Source organism: Osmia bicornis, chromosome 8 (assembly GCF_907164935.1).
Source record: "Osmia bicornis bicornis chromosome 8, iOsmBic2.1, whole genome shotgun sequence".
Classification (NCBI taxonomy): Eukaryota; Metazoa; Arthropoda; class Insecta; order Hymenoptera; family Megachilidae; genus Osmia; species Osmia bicornis.
This window is the reverse complement of record NC_060223.1, coordinates 5,898,858-5,923,526: the sequence shown is the minus strand read 5'-3', so window position 1 is coordinate 5,923,526 and position 24,669 is coordinate 5,898,858. Positions and strand designations below refer to the sequence as shown.

The 24,669-nt window shown below is 35.0% G+C and overlaps 1 protein-coding gene across 8 annotated transcripts in view; it reads right to left on the bottom strand.

Annotated features, from left to right (window-relative positions):
• LOC114875155 (limbic system-associated membrane protein-like) overlaps nt 1-24,669 on the bottom strand; it is a 206,690-nt gene that overhangs the window by 26,172 nt on the left and 155,849 nt on the right. For 5 of the 8 annotated variants that reach the window (XR_006829618.1, XM_046286722.1, XM_046286723.1 and 2 more), the window contains 4 exons: nt 11,342-11,511; nt 7,839-8,049; nt 7,131-7,242; nt 5,621-5,803 (listed from right to left, as the gene is read on the bottom strand). Coding sequence is in view for 6 of the 8 variants with exons in the window: in XM_046286722.1 (XP_046142678.1) it covers nt 5,621-5,803; nt 7,131-7,242; nt 7,839-8,049; nt 11,342-11,511 (676 nt within the window). In the remaining 2 variants the exon portion in view is untranslated. Of the gene's footprint in view, nt 1-5,620; nt 5,804-7,130; nt 7,243-7,838; nt 8,050-11,341; nt 11,512-23,101; nt 23,250-24,669 lie in introns of those variants that run through there. The other 3 variants (XR_006829617.1, XM_046286726.1, XM_046286725.1) reach the window with 2 other exon arrangements.

Below are 24,669 nucleotides of genomic sequence, written 5' to 3'. Positions count from 1 at the left end.
TGTTCAAATGGTAACACGAATACTTTTGACTTGTCACCGCGGAGCTTGGAAAGCCATGTGATAATTCCTAGCCATAAAGGCGAAAAAATGAAAACACAGAACGCGTTGAGCCATATGTTCCGTTGATCGTGGGACCGATGAAATTTTCATGAAAAGCTGTCCGAATAATATGTATGCCACCAATAAGCAAATTTTATTTTGAAACATATGACACATAGAGGTCCTTTTATATTATCACCGAAATTAGTTTTGCATGGAAAATTGTAATATTACAGTTCAATGAACACATACGCGGTAATGGAAACTCTACTGTTGAGTTTAACAAATTCGTAAAATTTTGCAAATAACTATTTTTGTTATTTTTCTTTCATTTCATATTTCCTATGTTTCCATTATCTTTCAAATGGTTCCATTTTTATTTTCAAGAGTAATTCGAGCGGAAAAGCTATGCATTGTTGAACAAGGAGATAGAAATTAACGAGGAACCGTTATTCGTGCACAATACCTAAACACTTCCGCTGACCGTGCGAGCTGCCAACATCATCCTCCTAACTCCTTCACCCTCAACAGGAAGTGACGTACGATAAGCCAACATGTGACGCATGCAGTCAGTGAACCTAACGTTTCTGCATCCCCTGGGCCCAGCTGTCCTGCATCGCAACTCTGTCAGTTATGTGCAGCAAGATGAACGAGACTCTCTTACAATCTAGAAACGCTGCCTAAGGCTCGAAGTTTCTACAGTCTGGTTAATTGCGGTACTATTCAAAGTTCCGTTTCAACTGGAAAAGTTTTGGAAAATTATTTCCTTGTGATATCAGGAAAATTTTTGAAATATTTTCGATACACTGACGTTAAAAATCTTTGAACCACGAGATAGGGAGCCACGAAGGATCCCTTTGAAAAATTTCCATAGAAACCATTCCAACCACTGATGCGTGAACCATGTTACTGTCCCATAAGAAAGTAGGTTGCATAAAAGTCGAAAGTCAGAGGACGTAGAAGTCTCGGGTGTAGCCGTTGAATCGGAAGTTTAAGAGGACGAGTCTACTTTATTCTATCGAGACTTGAGTTCCATATTCGACGTAGCTCGGCAATAAAGACAATTTAATTAATTCTGTTGAATTTTTATGGAATCTTGAAAAATATGATCATAACGCATCTCTCGAAGAATTTGAAAAATGTCTTCTTTATTTCTTATCGAAAAATTCTTAGCGGGAGACAAATAACGCACCTTGGTTCTAAACGGAAATTCCTAAATTCCTGGCAAAGGTGTTGACGTGCCATTTCGTTTGCCGTTAATTCACGAAATCGCAATACCGGAATTCCAATTACAATATACTGTCAGGACGAACATTTTCGCGAATATTGAACGCGATCGATAAACCGTTCGCAGAACACCTAATTTCGATCTGAAGCGCAAGGCTAATAGGTTTTGACAGGGAACTGATGAAATTGTACACATACCGTGTAAAGGAGTTACACATACCGATGCATTATGAAACGGTAGGAAACTCGGTAACTGGAATTCCAGGTAGCGAGTCGAAGCCGGATCGAGCGATCTGCGAGATATCGCGCGTTTTAATCCGTGCCTTCTCCTTCGACGCCGACATTATCCCGGGCATTATTCCGATAGGAAGCCTTCCCTGGCTGAGTCGAAGTTGAAATGCAAAGAGAGACATTACGTCCTTACGCGTCCGCCATTATGTACAGAGCTATTCCTGACCGTCTACAACCGCATACCCTACGTGCACGTACATACAGTTAGTTCTCTGGAACTTGCACAATTTAGCTCGAGGATATTATGGTATCACGCGGTAACGACGTCTTCAGAAACGTCTTTGGAATGGAGATATTCGGGTATATATTCTTGCGTAATCTCTGACAAACTTTATTATTTTTTACTTACAATGTTACTTTTCATTCGCCTCGGCGCGTTTGTTATTATGATAGAAATCAGAGTTGGTTATTATTAGAAGATAATTGAGGATTGAAAGAAATGGTGGTTCAAGTCCTAGAAAGATCTTAGGCGCCTCTTGTGGCGAGATTGAGAAACTTAGAACGACAGCCATGTTGGTAAAAAACGGTTCACCTCGAGATTTTAAGACGAAGAAGCGATATTTTCTCATGAGTTTTTTAAAAAAACGTTATTTGTATAATTATGTGACGATGGAAGAAGCCCGATTTTACAATTTGTCTTTTAAAATTTTGTAAAATATAGGTTTTTTACCACTTTTTCTCTAAAACACTATGGTTTCACTTCTACACCGTCAGAGGCGCTACAGTCACTTCTGATGTTTCTTAATCTCGGTACTGATATTTAGCTAGATGCTTCCGTTTCCTCTAACGAAATTACAGAAGCGGCTGTTTAGCGATTCAAGTAGCGTGAGTCAGCCATTAGCCGTGGCTCGTTTGCGTGCAAGTAATCGCGATTTCTTCGCGAGGCCAGTGATTCACGATTTGTCAACAGATCGCGAGTATTATTTTCATTACCGTGTATCACGGTACATAAACGGGCTTACAAAGTGTTACACAGTAGCACTTCTACGATCGATAAGGAGAAATATGAAATTAAATTGCCGTGTTAGACTTTTCGGGGCCGATCTTTAACTTCAACGAACCTATTGTTCTCTTACACTTTAAGGAACTCGCCTTTCCTCGAATTCTATTAACTCTAACTCGAAGTGAACGTAGACACGAAAGAAGGAATTTACGGGATAACTGTCTAAATGACTGATTATCTGATGATTAATCGTGAAAATAATTATATGCTATTTCAGGAGCAAAAGGGATCTTGTTAATTGATACATGACATGTAAAATTATCATTATCTTTGAAATTTAACAAATAGCACAGTTATATCATTAGTCACGGAAGAAGAATATTCTTTCTTTTTTTGTTATAAAAAGTGTTGATACTTGATGATTGGTGTTTAATCAAAAATGAAATATTGAAGTATGGCAAGTTTCTTGGGCTATTATGCCAATGCAAACAAAGATAAGCTTGAAAGCGGTATAGCAGTAGATCGAAAGCAAGACTGAAAAGCGTAGAAAGATATTACACTCTCCTGCACCGTTTCACGCAATCTTCATGGCCGGGCACGTTGATGCACGTATCCCCATACGTTTGCGTGCCTCGCTGTTCACTCTTTGGATTTGCGCACCAACACAGAGGCAATGTGCATATGTTAGTCTGTCGGCCCTTCTGGTAGCAGCTAGAAGGGATTTCCAGCGAACAATATCTCGACCGATATATATTCACGCTTCTGAGAGGTCGAATAACGAGACAGACGTATCTGAGAGATTTGTATCGTCCTCAATTCCCCACGTGTACTACCCTGGGACAGTGTATACGATGGATAAAGGTGTGCATACACTAAACCTTCGTATAACACGAAGAATACCTTCCGTTCAATATGAATCTTCGTTACACAAATGAATTTAGCGAAGGAAAATAGGATATCTGAATTATTGTTTAAGAAGATAACATTTCGAATCTTTTTAATTTTCGTTTGGAATAGAGGATTTTATAAAAATGCTCTTATAATATAGAAAGGCTCAAAGAAATAAATAGAGGTGTGCGAGATTCTGAAAATATCGAGTTGAGTTAAGGGGAAGGGGTAGGGTCAAATAAGGTCGGATTAGGTCTGACCCGGTCCAAGTATCGAGTACTCAAATTTTGCGATTGGGAAATTTAGAAATCTTGATATTCTGGAATTTTAAGATTTGGAAATTCAGAAATCTTGATATTCTCTAATTTTGGAACTTTAGAATTTTGAAATTTTGAAATTCTAAAATCTTGATATTTTCCTATTTTGAATTCTAGAATTTTGAGATTTGAAGATTTCGAAATTTGGGAAATTTTAGACTTTGTATTTATGGAATTCAGGAAATGTTAGAATAATAAAAAGAGACCCACTCGACAATTTTAGGGTAGGTAAGCCCACCCTGGCCCCTGAGTCGACCGAAATAATTCTGAGCCCTCCCCCACCTCTAATAATAATTATTATTTTCCTATTATAATATAAAGATGACTGTTGTAATAATCCTTAAAGAATATACTTTCATTGCTAAAAAAACAGAGTGTATACCATTTTCTGTATGATACTTTGTTACAGAGTCTCTCTTCAAGATACGAGCTCTTGTTTTTTCGGAGCTTCTTCTCTACTCTCAAGACTCTCATCCCTATCGCTAAACTTGCTCGTTAGAATCTCTGGAAAGCAACCAACCGACTCGGTTTATTACGTCTCTTTTACTTCTGACGTTCTATTAAAAACTGATACAAAATACAATGAACGTTTGAAGTTTCACAAGCCCATTAAATGTTCACGTGTTTCGTGCACGACTGGGTGTCTATAAACATACTTTTACATCTTGGACAATAATTTTGTACCGACATCAGTCATATTCTTTCGTTCCACTTTCAATGAGTAACTTCGTTTCTGAACGGTTTAGTAATATTTCAATAGCCATTGAAAACTTTTCGAAGAAGCTACGATATCTAAAGTAGGATATAACTTAATTCTTACAAACTTCTGGATAACTTGTCCTGCGTAAAATACTGTCATTCGCAGTGAGAAGATATTATATACTGTTAAAAACAAGTCGTAGAATTATATTTTTATTTTTAAATCAACTCCAAACGGAGATATAATCGAATATTTTCCGGCCATGGTATGTATCATGAAAAAATATAAAAAGAGGATAAGCTTTTGAGATTACCTAATATCCCAGATTTTAAAGAAGAAAGTGTAGATAAAAATGATGTTTATTACACGGTTTCCATCCTTTCAGGAGACGCTTAAACGTACCTGTTTCTAGCAGACCGTGACATTTTTCTATTTACGGTAATATTTTGAAAGATCAAGAAAGGTAACCCTAAGAAGGAAGATCTCTATTTTATCCTATATAAGGCAATAGCATCAGGTTTATTGCTCTCGATGCAGCCTGCTGGGTGCTAGAAAGCGATGACAGTAACGCCTGTATTCTGCTTTCCCCTTTTTTATGACTTTCCCCGTTTAGTTTATCTGTGCTCCAACCTACCCAGTTCCTCGTACCATGGACTTATGACGTCCATAAAGCCCTACCTTCACGCTTTTCAGGACTTCGTTTCGTAACTTTCATCTCCGTATTTTTATGTCACAGTAATTTCGAAAATTTTCACTGAAAATCCTCTGGTGATAACACGGGCACACGGTTAACGAGGTATATACGCGGAATGCTATTTAACTGGTGGTACAATTAGAGAAATTTAAATGATACGTGGAAAAATTAAATTTTGATACTAACGAGAAATAGAACTTTGGGTTAATGATTCATTCGTTAATTAAATTGTTGAAATTCTTCTGGATATTTAGATTTGTACTTAAATGAAATAAATTTTTCTAAAAAATTTATCTGTTATTCTGGGTTAATGATTAACTAATTAATTAATTAAATTGTTGAAATTCTTCTGGATATTTAGATTGGTATTTAAATAAAATAAATTTTTCTGGGAAATTTATGTGTTAGTCTGGGTTAATTATTCATTAATTAATTAAATTCTTAAGATTTTTCTGGATATTTAGATTTGTGTTTAAATAAAATGAATTTTTCTGGAAAATTTGTGTGTTATTCTGACTCACCCACCATTGAGTACGTGGACTAGGATACTGGCTGACTCGGCCGTAGACGGGGCACATGTGTAATTTCCAGAATCAGCAGGTAACGCTCTGGATATCAAGAGATGCGATGTTCGCGTTTGCTTTTCAGTCACCACGCTAATGCCTCCCCTTTGACTGTAATTTATCACGTGATCACCCTTGTACCTGAAAAATGAATCAGTGCAAAAATGAAAATTAAACGAGTCATCCACTAACGTTTTATACTCCCTTAACTCTGAAAGATCTTAGTCACTAAAACCTAGAGACTAAGTTCTAGAGTAGTTAGGGAAAAGTAGACTAAGAGACCAACAATAAGAAGAGGCAAAGTACAAAATTATCTTATCTTCTTATATGACAGTAATAATATTTTAAAATTAATGATAGCTCAGATTTTTGCTATTTTATCAAAGTTTTACATAAATTATTCTAACAAATGTCCCGTATTTGGGGTGCCAGAATAATGCCAGGTAATTCTACTATTTGCCATAGTTTCAGCGTTTTGTCAACTTTTCCAAAAAGAATTTTGTACATAAATTTTTCACGAAGAACAATTGCTCAATGTTATGATTCTGTCGCAAGGATAATCCTATTTATTATATTGGTCTCATTATTTTTAAAATAAACCATGTTGCCTTTTAATAATAAAAATTGTCAGGTATACTCGCGATGAAACCAGCTTTCCCCAGGAAAAAAGGGGATATCCAGGCTTCCCCGGATTCCGGGGTTCCTGACCCCCTCCCAGACTTCCATCTTTCCTCTTGGGCGTTCCCGAGAAGAATGACAGTGGAGGGGAGGAGGCCCGCTATATATAGGTCAGAGGCTCCCCACCACTCGCGCTTAATTTGCGCGGAGAAATTCGAACTGCTATTTATTGTTATTTGTACCTTTCAATAATATAATAATGAAAAATTATATTGCTTACGATATTAATATCGTCAAAATTAGAATTTTGAAAACTCCTGCTTTCCTTCTATCGATATTTTTCTTAGGGAAATTTCTGATTTAATCGCGAATGTACTCTGAATCAATTAATATTCTTTTCACGAACTATACCAATTAGAGCGAGTAATTGAAAAATCAAGCAACATGGATAAAAAGGAGTGCGTTCTCGTTAGAAATTGAATGAATAATCAATAATTAAGATGAACGTCGTGTGTAATCTGTGATCCACTTTCCAAGCGTTTTCCACTTCGCTATTCTTTATCAGACAATGAACTTTTCGCAGTTAAATCATTCCCAGGTTACAATCGACACAGGGGGGGAACAACGAGAAGAAAGGGATCAATTCCGACGAAGCAAATGATTTTGCTGTGTGCCAATCAGCAGCACCGTTCTACGTTCGTTTTAGCGTGTAATCGAGACCTTGGAAAACCGTAGCCGCCGATGATCTATAGAGAAGTTCATCGGTGAAAGTTTGTTCGTGTCACGGGTGAGAATTTCGGCGTTTATGTTCGAACGTAAATTGAATTCGAGAAAGTCCAATTAAACTCACCAATAAATGAAGGACGGCGGCTCGGGTGTCTGCAGTACGATGCAGGTCAGATTGATGTCGCTTCCGCTTTTGATGTACAGCTCTGAATTACCGTTAATCTTCGCCTTTGACACTGCGAACATAATAGATCCGTCATTAAATCAATGGATTTCTGTACAGAACAGATCATAGTACCTTTGATTAAAATAATAATCAATTTATTTAATGAGTTCATTGTCAGTGGACTATCGACCCTTGTATATCAGTGGAATTATATTTTATTTAAACAGAAGTAAAATAAATAAGTGAAATAATTTTTATAGTTTTAATATATGATATTGACATTGTATTTTAATACTGAGAGAACTGATGCAATTTCGATTTATGAAGAATTCAATGCAGCAGTGCTTTGGTAAAGCGAACATTTAAATTGAAAGTTTGAAAGGATAGCTTCTTCTTGAATCAGTTGTAAAAGTACATCAGGATATCAATTCCATTTGGAATACTCGATTCATACTATTCGTATTGGAGGAGCTCGGAAAATTGATTTCGCTAAGTCAATATGTATCATTCAAAGAATATATTTCCCTATGAATATTTTCCATCGAAATGGAAAATAAATCGATTGTACAACAATAGCATCGATTTATAGCAATTTCTGTTGAAATAAAAATTGTAAAATTTCTGGAGAATTTTCTTCTGAAAATATTATTTGATATATTTGCTCACCTACTACGCTCAGGTTATAAGCCTGGCTGATTTTCGGTTCGGTTGAGACTTGACACTCGTACGTTCCGCTATCTCGCACCTGTGGTGAACTAATCTTCAGGGTCCATTCGTCACTTCCGTCGGTGTGCAACGACTGAAAGCGTTGGTCGTTCGTGTATGTTAAGATGCCTACGGTGAGAATGTGTAAATCTCGTTTCCTGATCCACGAGACCTGCAAACAAATCAACGTAATTTATGTAGTTATCAATCAATTGGACACTATTTACGTTAAAATATTTTTTTCTTGTTGAGTGTGGATGCATTGGGATTAGAGAAAGTAGTATAATAACGAGCTATGACTCGTTAAGTAGTATAACACGTTTTCAGATCAAGTAGTATAACACGAGTTCAGACCAAGTAGTATACCAGTGCTATGGTCAGACCAAGTAGTATACCAGTGCTATGGTCAGACCAAGTAGTATACCAGTGCTATTGTCAGGCCAAGTAGTATACCAAAGCTATGGTCAGACCAAGTAGTAAACCAGTGCTATCGTCAGACTAAATAGTATACCGTTGCTGTGCTTGGACAGCAATAACGCGAAATATAATATTATTAATATAATTAACATATTCAATTAAAATTATTTATCGCAAAACGTTTCCTTATCACATATACGAAACACCAATGGAAATAATTTAATAAATGTATCAAGGTTACAAATAACAATATCACGGTAACATGCACATCCATTAATATTAAATTAAACTTTACGGAATACAAATTATTCAGAGTCACGTAACATATTGTAAATTTCTAAATATCCATGTAATATCCCTAAGTAATTAAACAAGAACCATTACAATAATTACATATTCATTCTATATCTATTCTGAAAAGACTTTCAAAAATGAAAAGGGATATGAAAAATTTTATTAAGTAATAAATTATGTTTTAAAAAGAGCATATCATCGACAATAAATCCTTATAATCTTTCACTGTTACGCTCGAATAATTCTACAAAAACGAACTCAATATTTATTGGATAAAACCGAACGGAACAGAGGTAGAATTTATGTTTCTGCGCTTTGGTAAATCCGGCATGGAATTATCGAGAAAATCTTCCCTCTATCCGATGCACCCTGTATCTCGAATTTCGTATTACTTTCGGGGAGGAGGGAAAAAAAAAACAGGAGAAAAATCTTCATCAAAGCTCCCAACGTGAAAACATTTAAACCTGATCCGCAATAATCTTGGTCCAATGGATAATGCTTTCCATCTAGCTCAATTACCTTGGACTTGAACCCGTTGCAACCGTAATTTTTCGCAAGAAAAAAGATTTCACGGTTCAATTTAACTTTCGGTCAGATATAATTAGAACAGCAGCGAGCAGGGAGACTGGAAAATGGATGGCTTATCGGCGAAACGTTTATCCCCTGTGTTGAACGGTGTTGAAAACGGAGAATTGATACCCGTAAAATGTCGTAGCAGAAAATTAATTGTAGCAAATCGTACTTGGTTATTAGATCCTAGCTCGCTATAACGGTAGAATATTGAAAAAATATTATGTCTGTTGTATCAAAAGTATAACAGAGGTGTGCGAGAACCCGACCCAAATTATTTCCCCGATAAACCTTAAAAATAAAAAATTGATTAACTTTCAAAATCTTTATATTAAAAATAACTCTATAAACGAGTAAATTTCTTTCCTTCTCCACTTTAGATACTTTGAAATCAATTGTGTGTCATCAATTTGTTTTAAGCGGTAGTACAGCCATTAAATTTGAAATTCAATTAAACCAAACGAATCTGTAGAGTAATTTATTATTAAACACCCTGGCATACAATTAAATTTACGAGTCAGTAAATTGAAACTCTAATTAATTCTTAACACATCGAGTGACAATCACCATGAATTCAACGTAATTGAAAGAGAAGAGGATGAAAGAGAATTTTAAATGACACCAATATTACATCGCTCGCGCAAAAGTATCAATCGGAAAGCATCAATTGAAAAATGAAACGTATCCCGAGTAATTGTAATTATAGCCCAACGTTATCAATATCGCATTCATCGTGTTAATTAAGCCGTACGAATTTTTCGAGTCAATCCTTTCAAATACAAAAAAAAAAAAATATACATATATTTAATCCGTCACTTTTATCGAACATCCATTAATTTTTCACCAATCTTGTTACCATATACTCGATACCAATTAACATGCCAATGATTGCTTTTCCCTTGCAAATGGTTCTGGATATTTTTAAAAAATTTTTTCAATGATACACGCGTATGTATACCGTTGGAAACAATGAATGGCACCGAAGCTGTTGTACGGAACGACAATGGCACCGAGTGTTGCCAGGTTGATTTTACGCCGCGAATATAAACGCCTGGGTTCGCGTAGATAGAGAGTCGAACATGGTGCACACTAGCTGAAGTGGGGACGAGGCGAAGGGAAATCTGATTTATCGTCGATTACGATCGGTGATTGGATTCTGACGGGTTCCTATGCGTCATGCGGTGATGCATGAGTAACGCCGATAACGAGTAATGTCACTACTCGACGGTGACCCGTGCACTTATCCGCAAAAGTACCTTCCATTAAGATGGCCATGGATAGCAGCCCTTGTCTCGGGGATTTATGAGCAATTTACTCGTACAATGCCGGACTAAACAATTTCAGTTATCACTTCAAGTTGCCACATTTTCGTGAAATGTCAAATACAACGATCCCTCTATGTGTAGAAATAAAGAAAAATGGAACTTTTCTTTTATACTGTCAAGTAAAATAATTTAATTTACTTCATATTTAGGCTTCCCTTTTGAATATCATTTTTCCAAAAATTTAACCGTCTAATTTCAGTCGAAACAGACGTTCTGCCAGATCTGACAGTGAGTAACGAGTGACCAGACTCCAACGTTGCCTGTAACTACTGTAATCGGTCACTGTTTGCTGTAACTGGCATCCAACCATTCCACGTTACAAACATTAATAAAACGCGTATAGGGCAATTTTCTTCAGACTTCAACCTTTAAATTGATATGATACAAGTATCATTTGGTAATAATTTTATGTCATCAAATCCTCGTCTCATTTTCTTTGTTTCAAAATTGGTAATTAACAAGCATTAATTTTATTCTAAATTTTCTTTAAACTTTAAATTGATATATTTTAGGTCATGAAATCGTCAGTAAATATGCAACAACCTAATAGAATCGAGGGAAAGTTAAATCTCAGCATTTATCGAGTCAATGTATGTCAAAGTAAAAAAAAAAAAGCCACGTTCTATCGTTTCGAAGGATTGGAATCAGGTGTTCAGGAATCGCGGCAGAAATTGGCAGGAAATCCAGGATCGATGGAAGCCGGGTAAAAGTCCGAGTGAAAAGTGTAGTATGTAGGTGGACAGAGTGCGACAAACCGGACCGTTTCATCAGCCGGCTACTCATCCGTGAAACACGATTTCTCTCGCGTTCTTATTACACGGGTAGGAGGTCATGCCAATAAGGAAACTCGAAACTTACAGCACGATCGCCAAGATTGCGCACCCTGCAGTGCAGGTAAGCGGATTGGCCGACGGTCGTGGTGGTCTCCCTCTTGGTCGTGTTGTCGAAGTAAGGCTGGCTAAAGGGTTGCTCCCAGTAAGAAGACGGATGGTGTTCCACCGACACACCGCTGCTTTTCGCCGCGCACTCTGTCAAAAGCAATAAACATAGCTGTTAAGAGGATTTCCATATACCATGAATCTGTAATGGTGTCACGATTATTTTCACTGCATAATTTCGTTAGCCGGATGGATGGAAACTATCCATCGATCGAGGGGCAGCTGAATATTTTCTGATATAACGAAAAACCATGAATATCCTGCAAACTATTGAAAATATGAAAAAATTGTTATTGTGAAAGCTGTATCGATATTCTATAGAATAAATAAATTTTTTTGTACATAAAGTTGTAGATAATATTTATCTAACATTTTTTTTAATGCTTTACAATATTCTAGTATCTTTTAAGATAAAAATCATACCCCTTTTTCTATTACAAATTAGAAAAAATAAATTTTTGTTTAAAAATGCAACGATGCACTATTTTATAGAATAGAAAAATATTTGCTTTTTAAATTTCTCTTGTTATTCTATGTACTTAACATATAATTCAGTGTATAAAGCTGCATACAATGACGTTTTAATTATGGATTAAACTGACCCTGCATCCATCTAGGAAGATAGAAAATCTATCTTCGGAGAGTTAACTTCAAATCCCTGACTACCATCCCTTTAAACCTGTATTTACACGCTTATGTTTTCCGTAACAATATCATTCCTATGTTACTCATAACCCGGTTCCGTTTCGTGGAAGCTTGTATCTCAGTTTGCCAACTTTATTAAAAATAGTTCATAGAATCGTTGACACAGATGAGTCGACGCTCCATCTGGAATATTTTAGTTGTGTCTGGTCCGGAGTTTGCTTTCATCTGTTTGATCTGATTCGAGCACGATATTGAAGACTGAACGTAAATAAACGCGAAGAAAGCGTTTCCCGTGCAGGCAAAATTCGAGGAATTTCTGAACGCTCCAACTTTATGAAAGCAGAGTCTCGTGATCAGATAAAGATAATGTGATGAAATAAGAATTTTCAATCGAATATTAATTTTTCCTACGTTTATGACAATTTTTCTTATTCTTCTATGACAGAATTTTAATAATTTTTCAAAAAATCAGGAATTTAATTGCCAACTTGATATTTCTATTTCTAAGGAAGAATAAAGAATGAAGAGAACCCTGGATTGGAACGAAAAATGATAAAATGATGTAAATGACATTATAAAGGTTTGAAAATATTGAACAAATACAATATGAAAATTTTAATATATCTATAATTAAATCTGCATACTGTAGCGGAAAAACGTCTCACCAACTTCGTAAACAACTCTTGATCTTTATAAGGTCGGCGTGTTTACGAGGAAGAGACTCGAAAATTATGAGGTCATGGCACGAAAAAGCTTCGTGCAATTTCCGACTTTGCTAAGATGTGTAAAGAAACTCTTGAAGGCGTTAAGAACCTCAACACAAGTCGGTGAAAACATCATCAGCCTGGAATGAACTTGTTAGAATCATAATAGTCGAGGACATAAATCACAAAAACGGAGAAAGTATTGCTGTTTGCTTTGGTACTATGCCTTTGTATTCAACTTGAACTTTAATTAATGGTTATTTTCCCTATTTTTCATTTGAAAATCTATTTTATCATATACTTCTCATATTTTAATTAAGTTTAAGGAGCTATCTTGGAACTACTCGCGGTTGAACTTTAGGGGACACAAAATTATTAACTTATTTTTTGCCATTTAATAATTCAAAAATGCAAGCCTTAACTTTATAACTTCAATGGTTCAAAAGTTATGCCTATGTAAAGCAAAGTGTTTTTGGTATACTTTTGAAGTTAGTTCGACGCCATTTTGGCAAAGAAACTAACCTAACATAACCTAACCTAAAACACGCAAAGCAGAATTATGGCGTCAGACTAACCTGTCTAACGCCAATCGCTATCTATTTATAATAATTGCAAAAAGACAACCCATTCCCCGCTTATAATAATAAAATACAAAATTTTAAATTTCCCAGAAATTAATATTGAAAAATTAGCCATTTATATATTCAATAATTAAAATTTCAATGTGCCGTATTACATCAATTTTTACCGCAGTACTCAGCCTGTTAATACCACGTATAATAATGGAATTGATTCGAATCGAGAGCATTGTTCATTCGACACGCTCCAGAAGCAACATGTGTGAAAACTCGATGAAGGTATTGATCAAAAAATGAAGTATTTCTTCCATGTCACGTGTTCCATTACAACACGCCACCAATTGTGATGCTTGTTTTTTTTTTTTTTTCTACTCAAGTCCATCGATCGACCGGTGACAGAATGTCTTATATGACTGCAACGTTTTATGTAACGAAGCGCTTTTGTAAAAAGCTGGCGAGCGAAAACGGCACACAACGTACCGTTTCTGAGTGACAGGTGAAAAAGGTAGACATTATAAAGGACCCTTAAACGGGCACGCGATTCTCTCGCAACATCGGACGTTCGTGCGATTAATTATTGATTCATATTTCACTCACGTCCGATTAATCATTTCTGCGATTGCACGTACATTTCAATTCCTTGCTATAATTTCATTGAGAATACTGTCAAATTGCAAGAACGCATTCGTGACGTTTTCTATATTATTTTTATTCATTTCCCTCGTGCAGCGAACGTGTTAAAGTTTCACTCGAAACTCTTCGGTAAATAAATAATTGAACGAAAATTGGTGGAAAGTTCATCAAGCTCGCCTTTATAAGTGTACGACTCGAAGCAAAGATGAAGGGGTATTTAAAACTTAGAACTACTCGGAGGTGAGGTGATTCTGAATTTCGAGATCGTTAACCCCGGTCGTTTCACTTGAACTTTAGTTTTGGAATTCTTCGATGGAAAAAAAAGAACTTCGGGCGCTTGTTAACGGCACGAAACCGACCACTCGTTGATAGACGCCGTTTGTTGAAACGCGCCGGTACTTTTTGCCAACTTTTGCCACCACCCAACTTCCGTTTCCTCGTCGACGGATAGTTTCCGAAGAAAAACACCATTCGAGAGATTCGTGGAACACTTCTATACCTCGATCCCTATAGTAGAAATGTTTTAACATCTGTGGAATGTTTAATGAGAAAAGTCTGAAGTTAAAAGGGCCATCGGTTCCCATCGTTCTTTTATCCAGTTACAATTGTCTTCGAGCAATTATATTGTTTTCTTAATGATATTGTTAAAAATACAGAAAACAATTCGTTTTCTGTTTCAATGCACAATTTTCCTTCTTTTATAATTGTATCATTGATTTACTTCTGTTATAACTGGCATTTCATTAAATTGTTACGTTTACATTGTTCTCAATAGAAAATAGATAATGGACCATTAGCAAAATTCAATTAATTTCTTTAAAAAGCTGTTGTTTATTAATGGCAAAATTATCTTGGGATAAAAATAATTGAAAATAGAATATATGCTAATGGACAATCCAACCCTTTAAAGTGGAGATTAATTATTTATTTTAAATTAGAATCAACCAAATATATTGAGAATAATTAAATTTAACCTTTCAAATGGAACTATTTTTATTTTTATTAAATGAAATTTTTAAAAAATTTTGAAAATCTAAAGATAGATAAAGGGGTATGAAAAAATGTCTATCTATAAAGGGCTGAAGATAATTGTATACCCTCTGTCAAAATGCAATCCAGTAAGGAGTATAACAACGAAAGCAAATATTTATTGCTCGACTGAAGGCAATCACCGCTATGTTTTCTTCTCTTACGAAACAGTAGAATTGCTCATATTGCGAGTGCAGTGAGAAAGGTTCGTAAACATCGTCGAAGTATCTCGTTGCAGTCTTGGTAAGTGAGAACGAAATGCGAAACCTCTTGCTAAAATCCAAGTGGCTCGTGTCCTCAACATTACGGCTTGTTCGCTCTAAAAGTTAGCACATACCGGAAGCAGTGCACTCCACGCTTTCTCCAGCTTCCTTTTCGTACACACGGCTCCGTACGAATAACATTAACACTAATGCAATTTTACTCGAAAGTATGTTGAATCCCTTGTCTTGTTCCCTTTAAGATAATTCATACGAGATTTCAACGATTGTTCTAACTCGAATCACTTGATGTTACAGAAATCGTACGAATTTTTCACAAAGATTTTGTTATCGCCAACCAAGAAGGTTCCTGTTCGTAAATGAAACTTCATACTATCGGTAGATTAAAAAGATTCCGAGGGTAGAAATACTGTTAAATGGCTCTTTAATAAATCGAAGTAGGTTACGTTCTTGATATCTAGATACGTCTAGCACATGTTATCCTCAAAGGAAAGATAAATTGAACTTTCAGTTCCAAAGGGTAGTTATGGATATAGCACAGTGGAGAGGAAAACTGGGCCAATGGAACCATTTCTCCAACGATCTATTATTTATTTATTCTAGTGGTTAGGGTTTCTAATGCTGAGAATTTCTAATTAAGTAAATCAAACAGTTCCTAATAATATGGGTAATAGATTTCTATGAAAATTCAAATGTTACAACTTACAATAATATTATATATCAGATGTGGATTTTCTTTTTTTGATTCTTAATTTTTGATTTTTGATTTATCTAAAGTTAAATATATGAATTTTTAACAAAAGAGTTTCATGTATTGAAATACAGAATTGAATTAGAATTCTTATATAAGAAGTGATGGGTTTTGAAAAACAGAAAACTTGAAAATTATTCATTGACAGAAAAGTGGATTTCTAATAAGGTAAATCAAAATGTATGAAGGAAATTCATTCATAAAATAATTCTGGACGTATTCTAACTAGAAATCTGCCGTTTCTTTTTCTTTTGCATCATTCTTTCAGAATGCTGGGTGCAACAACACTTAGGATTGTACACCACGAAATTGTCGACAACTTAAGTTTCCATTACCCTTAAATTAAAAACTAATGTGTTGACTTGCTAAACATTGCTGTGCCTCGAAACGACCAACAGTTTTGGTTGGTCTATCCTAGTACATACACGAAGAAGTAGCAACTTCTGAAAGAGCAACCGTGTGCACTCGGTTCAAATTTTCTTCTCCTTTTTTTCCCCCTTTCGAGTCAGTGAATGCAAGTTGCCACGATTAACGAGCGTGTTTATTCAAACGAACTTGCCTTTCTTCGAGAGTAAATACGAAACGAGCTACGTAAATCGTACAAAATGGAGCGTGCTATACAAGACGATCCATATTACCTTCAGAGACGTTCTTTCCCTCGTTTTACGTAAAAAGTAAAAACCAAACCGTACGAGGAATTTCTTCTTATTTCTTCCTTTCATTGCTTCCAAACTAAAATATAAAAACTGAGATACAGTAGAATCTTGTTCAGAAACTTTCAGTAGCTGCAATTCTTGACAATCACCATTGTTGCAGAAATGGTTGAAAATCTGATGTGGACATGGAAGGCAAAAGCAAAGCTTCTTATGTAACAAATCATCAACTTATATGGCAAAACTACCGGAACCTAAATCTAACTTCTAAAGCAAAATAAAATCTAACTTCTAAAGCGAAATAAAATCTAAAATCTAAAGCAAAATATTTGAGTCATTTCCCTATACAATAGTGTTGAAGCCCTTCTTCTATAGTTTTATTTTAATCTTGAAAGTACAAAATAAAAATAAACAATTTTTTGGAAAATTCTTGAATAAGAAAAATAATATATTTTCAATATTTTATAACTGGTACCCCCTCCTAGAGTTATCTCTCCTAATATCAGAGAAAATAATTTATCTATTGCTTGAAAAATTCAATTATCCTCTGCATAATTAATTCAGATAATTAAAGTACCGAATTAAGAGGAGAAAACTTCTTAGGCATTGTTAATTTAGCCTGTTGTCATAAAGATGAATTATGATGGTACAAGTTTCTTTATATACTTTCAGGGTTCATGATTCACGAGAAATAAAGTATTTGAAGAATAAAATTCCTGCCTTCTTCCCCTTTCTATTGCACTGGAATATATAAAATGAAGAGGTTCTTTCTTACTTCATTTCCGTTCTTCCATAAAGATAAAGTGTAAAGGTAAATTTCTTTGTTATTCCATTTCTGTAACAGCGTCTTGTTAAATCGAGAGGGAAATATCCCCTTGCACTCTGTTTTATACGATGAAAGTATATTTCAGGGGTGACAATTTTTGTTAATGCACGGAATTATCTTTCTTCCTTTGTGTTGTTGCAAATTATTTTTAGACACGTTCACATAATTTTAATGAATTTTATCGTAACTCTATATAACTTGATATATAAAATACAAACACCTGGACATAATTAATTGGAAGACAATCGTACGGTTCAAACAGTGTAATAATCATTTTATCCGATTCAGATTTTAGGATTCTACCGATCGCTTTAGAATCAAATTGTTTACGATACAGTTTTCGTATGCATCAAACGTTTTCCTATTTCCGTTCGAAATCTAGGTGGAACATGTCCTCGATATTTGTATACGATCTCTTACGAAATTCGCGTCCAAACAAATGCATGAAACGGATTTTCAGTTTCGAATGAAATGACAAACTTGTTATTTTATGTAATTCTTTGTTCTGGGAACAGCCAACTGTAAAAATATTTTGTGATATTTTGTGATAACATTTGTGATAAGTATAATACTTAATATTTTTTAAAATTTTACTTGTATTCGTTTGATTTTTCGTTTTCTATTTAGTTACACTTCGACCTAAATATTTATTTCTATTCAGATAAAATTTGAGTTAAATTTGTTACTTATTTCAATAATTTTTGTGGAAAGAGCCTATACTAACTCCTATCTAATTAACCCTTCCGATGGCGGACCATGGAAAGAGCCTCAATTTTAATTCAATTCTTTCCTTCTAAAAATATATGAAATTCTTTTGTTTAAAAATCATACATTCAACTTTAGGTTAACATCCTTGTATATTTTTTATAAATTCCAGTCTCGATTGACCCAGACTCCGTTATTCATTTCTACCAACTTCCTAAATCCTGAATTTAACTTCCGCTTAAACTCTGTTTGGTTATTAAACGAGGAATTAATAAAGGTACCGGAAAATACTGTTCAGAATGATCCGATTTAGCCGAGAAATACGAGATATAGAAAAGTTGGAACGTTTACTGCGAAGAACGTAGCTCTGCAACAAAAATACTGAGATTCGGGTTACTGGAACGCTGTTAAATCGAAACCAGTCGCGATACTCGGGGCGCAAGTGCTCCACGTAATGCAAAAACTTTTTTTCCCTATTCTTTTTTTTTTAAATCCAAGTAGCTTATGTGCTCAACGTCACAACTTGTCTCATGTTTTCTCACGAAATACCCGTACAAAAGCTAAAGAAATACTGGCCGAGTATGAGAAGGCACCGAGTAAGTACTTGCGTATTACGAGCACCCTTTTCTCATCTTTCTGTGTGTGTGCGTGGTTTCTTTTTCTTTTTACTACCTCTCCTTTCTTCACTTCGCGATTTCTTTGTGTCGTTACTGAATCGAGTTCAGAAGCATTTTTGAGAAATCAGTGGACGTATCGAACGCTTTCAAAGGCGTACACTCCTTTGCCGCAACTTCGTCGATGTTGAAAGGAAGTTCTATTTATTCGCGTGAAAAAATAATACACGAAGGTGTTTACAGAAACCTGACATTCTATGATAGGTCTAAATTATTACTTTGGGAGTTTTAGATTCTTACGACCATAAATGCTGTTAAAATTTTTGTAAAAAAATTGAAATTTCTATAAGAAAATAATAATAAAACGTTCCACTAATTGAATTACGAAAAATTTAATTTAATTTCCCTTTCTTACTAATATGGATATTCACTTGTACTGAATATTAAAATTTTAAAAAAAATTGTTCACAAGTTTCTGAATAATAGTGTAGAATTTCTATCATGAATTTAGGAATTGCTGTCCTAAACTCTATTAAAGGTAACAGCAGCTATTTTACATATACATGAGGTGGAACAATGGCGCGTATGGTGTCGCAAATCATACAGCATGTACCTTTAAAGAATTTCAAACTAAGTGGAAGATAATATTTAATCGTTTCGCGGTATTGTTCGCGTGAAACACGATTTGCATGGTGTGCTTTTAAAATTGATATCCACGATTCAGTGAAGAACGCTTGCAGTACCGTTCGAAGGGAGAAAGGTCCTTCTAGCCGGAAGTGTTTAGAAGAGTGGTCGATCGCCTTTTACTGTTATCCGTCACGAAGAGCCACGTAGGATACTCTTTTACTTTTCGTGTTTCACGATTCTACTCCCACCTAACTTCCTTTCGGTAATTGGAGCGATTTAACCAAGTGATGTATGCACCTTCGTTAACGAAGAATTATTGCATCGATCTGGATCATTTTTAATCCAATCGGATATTTTTACTTAACTATTAATTGTTCGCCCATTGCACCGTCGCCTCTAAATTGGTCACTGGACCCACCCCTATTTTAAGATTCCAGAATTTTTTAATTCCGAAATTAGAGAAGCTCAGAATCTGAAATTTCCCAAATTTCAAATTTCAAAAATTCTAAAATTACAGAATATTAAGATTTCAGATTTTACAAATTTCCAAGATTTCTTAATTTTAGAATTCCCAAATTCCAAGATCTCGAATTCCAAGCTTTCCTAATTCCAAATTTCCCAAATTCCAAGATTTTCTAATTCCAAAATTTCAGATCCCAAAATTCATAAATTCAAGATTTTTTAAGAGTCTTACCCCCTCGTCCCCAGAAGACCCTAATTACATAAATATCAAGGGGTTATAGCTTCAAAAATAATTCACAATCAATTAATTTGAATACAAATTTCTCCCTTCTATTGATACATACACGCAGAATATCTCCGTATTACTTTAGATTACGTAGAAGGAGAGTTTGCGCTTGGAAATGAGGTTTCGAAATAACGATAACAACGAAATTACAGTGTATTTTTGAGATTGCTTTGTACTCTCACCGCGGCCACATAGTTTTCCATTATTTCGTAATTCGAAATTGCACAGCGTTATCCGCTTTTGTGTTTGCAATTACGATCCGACCGGCAACTTTATTTCGTAATTAAAAATTATAACACGATCGGGATAACCCACGATAGCAAACCATCATACTCTGACTTTTAAATTCACTTATTATAGTTACGCAATCTGTTTTATATAGAAGTTATTGTCTGCACAGAAACAAGTACATAATACAAAAGAAGAGAGCAAATCTCCATTTTCTTGAATGAATAAAATCACGAATTTCATTTCCAATTATATCTAAACTCATCTAATCCAATTTCAATTTTAAATATTGCTTTTAACAGACTGATCAAAAATGTTATAATCTGAAATCAAATTAAATCTAAATTCATCGTCCAGAAAGGAATTTAAAACCTTTTAAATTGGCTTTAACATACTGAATGAAAATATAAAATCATAATTACATAATGAAAATTCACCAAAGTATTATAAAATTCAATATAAATTATTCGTCCAAAAAAACCTGAAATCTATTAATTAATTTTATTCAATCATGGAACAAAGATTGAGAAAAATTGAAAAATGAACGTTCGCGAAGGCACAAAAGTGGATGTAAATTTATAGTCCAGAATGAAATTTCAAACCTTTACAAAGAGTCGCAATTTATATAATTGGTTTTAATTTACCGAAGAAAGGGATGAGAGAGAAATCCGAAAATGAACGTTCGTCGAGATATTCTGTTAGAAAAGTGGATTTAAATTCGTCGTCCAGAAAGAAATTCAAAACCCTTTACAGACAGTTGTCCTAGCACACGTGATATTTCACTGTCCTACATTTAGGAGCTCGTGGGAATTTGTCTTGTTCCTTTGGAGTTAGGTTAGGTAGGTTAGGTTAGGTTTGAGATTGAATCTGGAACACGTGGTGTATTTTCCGCGAAGGAAAAGCGCTCCCTTTCCTTTTTCTCTTTCTGTCTCTTTCCTTTCTCTCCTTTCCCTTTTTTTTTCTCTCGCTTTGGTTTATCGTTTTATACCGGCGCCGCTATGGATGCGTCTTTGAGAAGTCCCCAGAGCTGCGAACTTCGCGTGCAAACTTTGCCGCCATAAGCAGTGTTTGAATATACATATACGGGGGCGAAAAAAAAAATAAAAACAGAAGCGAAAAAAAAGCGGGGAGGAAATAAATGAGGGTAAAAGCTGAGCCGGCATTAAGAGAAGTAAGGTAGAAAACGAGTAGCAAAAAGCTGCAAAAATTTCGGGAATAATTGCTTTTCATTTCGGGGTTAACAATGTACAAGGGAGGAAGGTGAAATTCACCGTTTTAAAATTAATTCGTCCATGAACGAGTGTGTCGAAAAGTGTAAAAGGGGCCAAGTACGATCCGCGGATTAAAATTTAATAAATCGGGAAATTTGTTAAATTATTTTTATAAAAAAAAAAAAGGTTTACCCCCTTCTGTAGCTGATTATTTTTCCGCCGTATCGTCCTCGGTATTTATTTATTGGATCGGTAAAAGAAGAGTCGATCGTTCGAATAATGTAAGAAAGATTTAAAGCAGCTCATTAAGAGAGCCAAGCTAATTTTTAATTAAAGAGACTCGTAATTACGTTACAGATTCATAGACGATGATTTATATACTTCATAAGTTCCTGAGAGGAACAAGTTGAACGTAAAAATTATTTATAAAATTACCATCTCTCGTTAAGGGGATAAATCTACTAGAGATAACCTGCAACATCAGGAACTTTTTCTGAAAAAACCTATTAACTGTTTTTAATTAATGTTTCTTTCATTTTAAAAGATACATCTTTAGAAACACGTCGCGACTTTTTTTTAATACAAAAATAATGAAATGTATGTATGCGTTTGAATAAAATAACTGAATATTGCAGACGCTTTTTCAACGGAATATTTGGTACTGCTTTTCAGCAACAAGCTTTTCAATATTTGCAGATATTGAAGGAACTTGTGAATCGTGTACAATACTGCAGTCGCTCAAAGCGGTATCACTGATTGTTTTTTATATTCTTTACTTTCAAAAACGTGTGCCCGCAGAGATACGTATTACCAATTTAAATTATTATCAGTCTATCGTGGATAATTATCAGAATTGTATCTGACAGCAAATAAAATAAAATTTAACGATACGTTATTTTATACCGTGCTTTCGAGGTAGTTTCTAATAATTAAGCAAAAATAATAAGAAACTGTTTTAAAAAATAACAATATCCTCTTTGCAGTTTGCTTTTCCGATATCACATGTGGATAACTCAATTTTCTTTGCGATACCTCTAATACTTTTACAACGTCTTTTACTTTCGGTTCGAAAGTTTATGGAAGAAAAACAGTCGCACATCCATAGCGGCATAACTCGAAGAGATGCTAAGTAACTCGCTAAGTTAAAATGAAATACACGCGGATGTTAGCTCGTGTACACTTTTAGATAGCGTTGATGCGTGCCTTCAGGTATACTGTCTTGCGATAGTTAATCCTCTCAAGAAATTTCAACATGATTGCCGACTTACGGAAACTTTGCCCAACGAAGTGTACAAATTAAACTTCAAACTTCGATCAAGATCATTTTCAAAGATTTTAAGACAATACTGTTATTCTGTTTCGCTAAACAAAGGATAATAACCGCATTTCCGAAATTCTATTCTCTAATTAAAATAATTAATTTATAAAGTTGCAATTGCTATCGTAACAAATGGGTGACAAAAGATATGGCAATGAAAATTTTGAATTTTAATTTTGTTTTCCATACCAAAATAATCTGCGTGGCCTATGGCCATTCTTGTATCCAACAGTACTGCACCGAGTATGCTTCCCTAGGGAAAATGGCGACGCAATCCACGCCCACCGCCCCCACTCTGTAGGCTTCGAGAGATTTCACGGTTGCCAGGTTCCCCTTCTCCGAACTCCCACCTTTCTCCTTCGGCGGTCGCGAAGAGACTGACGATGGTGGGGAGAAGGTCCCCTGTATATAGACCTGTGGCTCCCCACTCCTCGCGTACGGACGCTTACGCGCGAAACTTTGAATTACTATTTACTCTGTTATTCGAATTTTTCAGTTCTACACTAAATTTTATGATATCTAATAATCAAAAATTATATTATTTGGTTTCTACATTTTTTTAAATATTAAAATCATCAAAATAAAAATTCTGAATGCCATTTCTCACAGGAAAACCTACTTTGCTCGATACTGTACACTTTGTACCACTTTCAGATTACATTTCTTTTACCAGTAAAATGAGGCCATCAGCCTGACGACGCCCGATTCGTCGCAAACTTTGTCCATTATGGGATGTCGAATATAATCGAGTATCGTTTGCAATTCGGAAAGACGGTTTTTAAGTAATCTACATCGCGGAATGTGTGGAGCTGCTGTATCGGAAGGTTCCTTGAAACTTTTTCAATTTCTTACGGCAAAGGGAATACCCGATAAATACGAGCATTTCGTCGTAATTAAAAGTAAGCGAGGATCGTGGCAAATAGACACGGAGTTTAAAGCGAAGTCACTAAGCGGCAGGCAGTCCGGCAGAATTTAATTATACGGTTGAAAGAAACGTGTACTCTTCAGTTTTACTAGTTTAGTTTCTCGTGTGTTATAGTAATTGACAGGAAGATACAAGTATTGTCGAAATTAAAATTGTGAACTATTAAAAGAAACTATGAAATATAAATTTTGATCATTTTTAATTACCTAAATTATGTACCTTCATTACTGCATTTAATTATAAATCAAAGTGAAGTCAGAATTTTCTATTTCAAAATATTCAAAATTTTGCTCTACTTTATCTATGATACTCTGTATACAGCAGAGTAATTAATTAATATGTATGGAAATTAATATCGAAAAGAGGCTTACCGTATCATCGATTTAATATTGTAAAACGGTTAGCGGTCTGTGCAATTAGTACCTAATTATTACCAGTACTTATGGCGTCGATTTCATACAGGATGCAGATTCTGAAATTGAGATACTCTGTGGCGTCGATTGTTCTCCTGATTTCGTAAAGTGTCAGCGGACAAATGATTCCGATTACTGAACGTAATGAAATTTCGCACCAGTTGTTAACGAGCAATTCCAATGTTCCAATAAACTGGTCACCGTGATCGTACGTGAATTAAATCAAATCACAGATACATTCGCAAAGTATCCGCGTGTACGTACAGGAACAGGAGGATTGCAAGAGTTTAAATCATTTATTAGCTGGGTTACTCACCCTGTAAATCCAATATTCGATGAAATAAATCAATTATTATATTATTTTCAATTGTATTATATAATTTAATTGAGAACTTTTTAGTTTCAAATTCCCCTAAAAA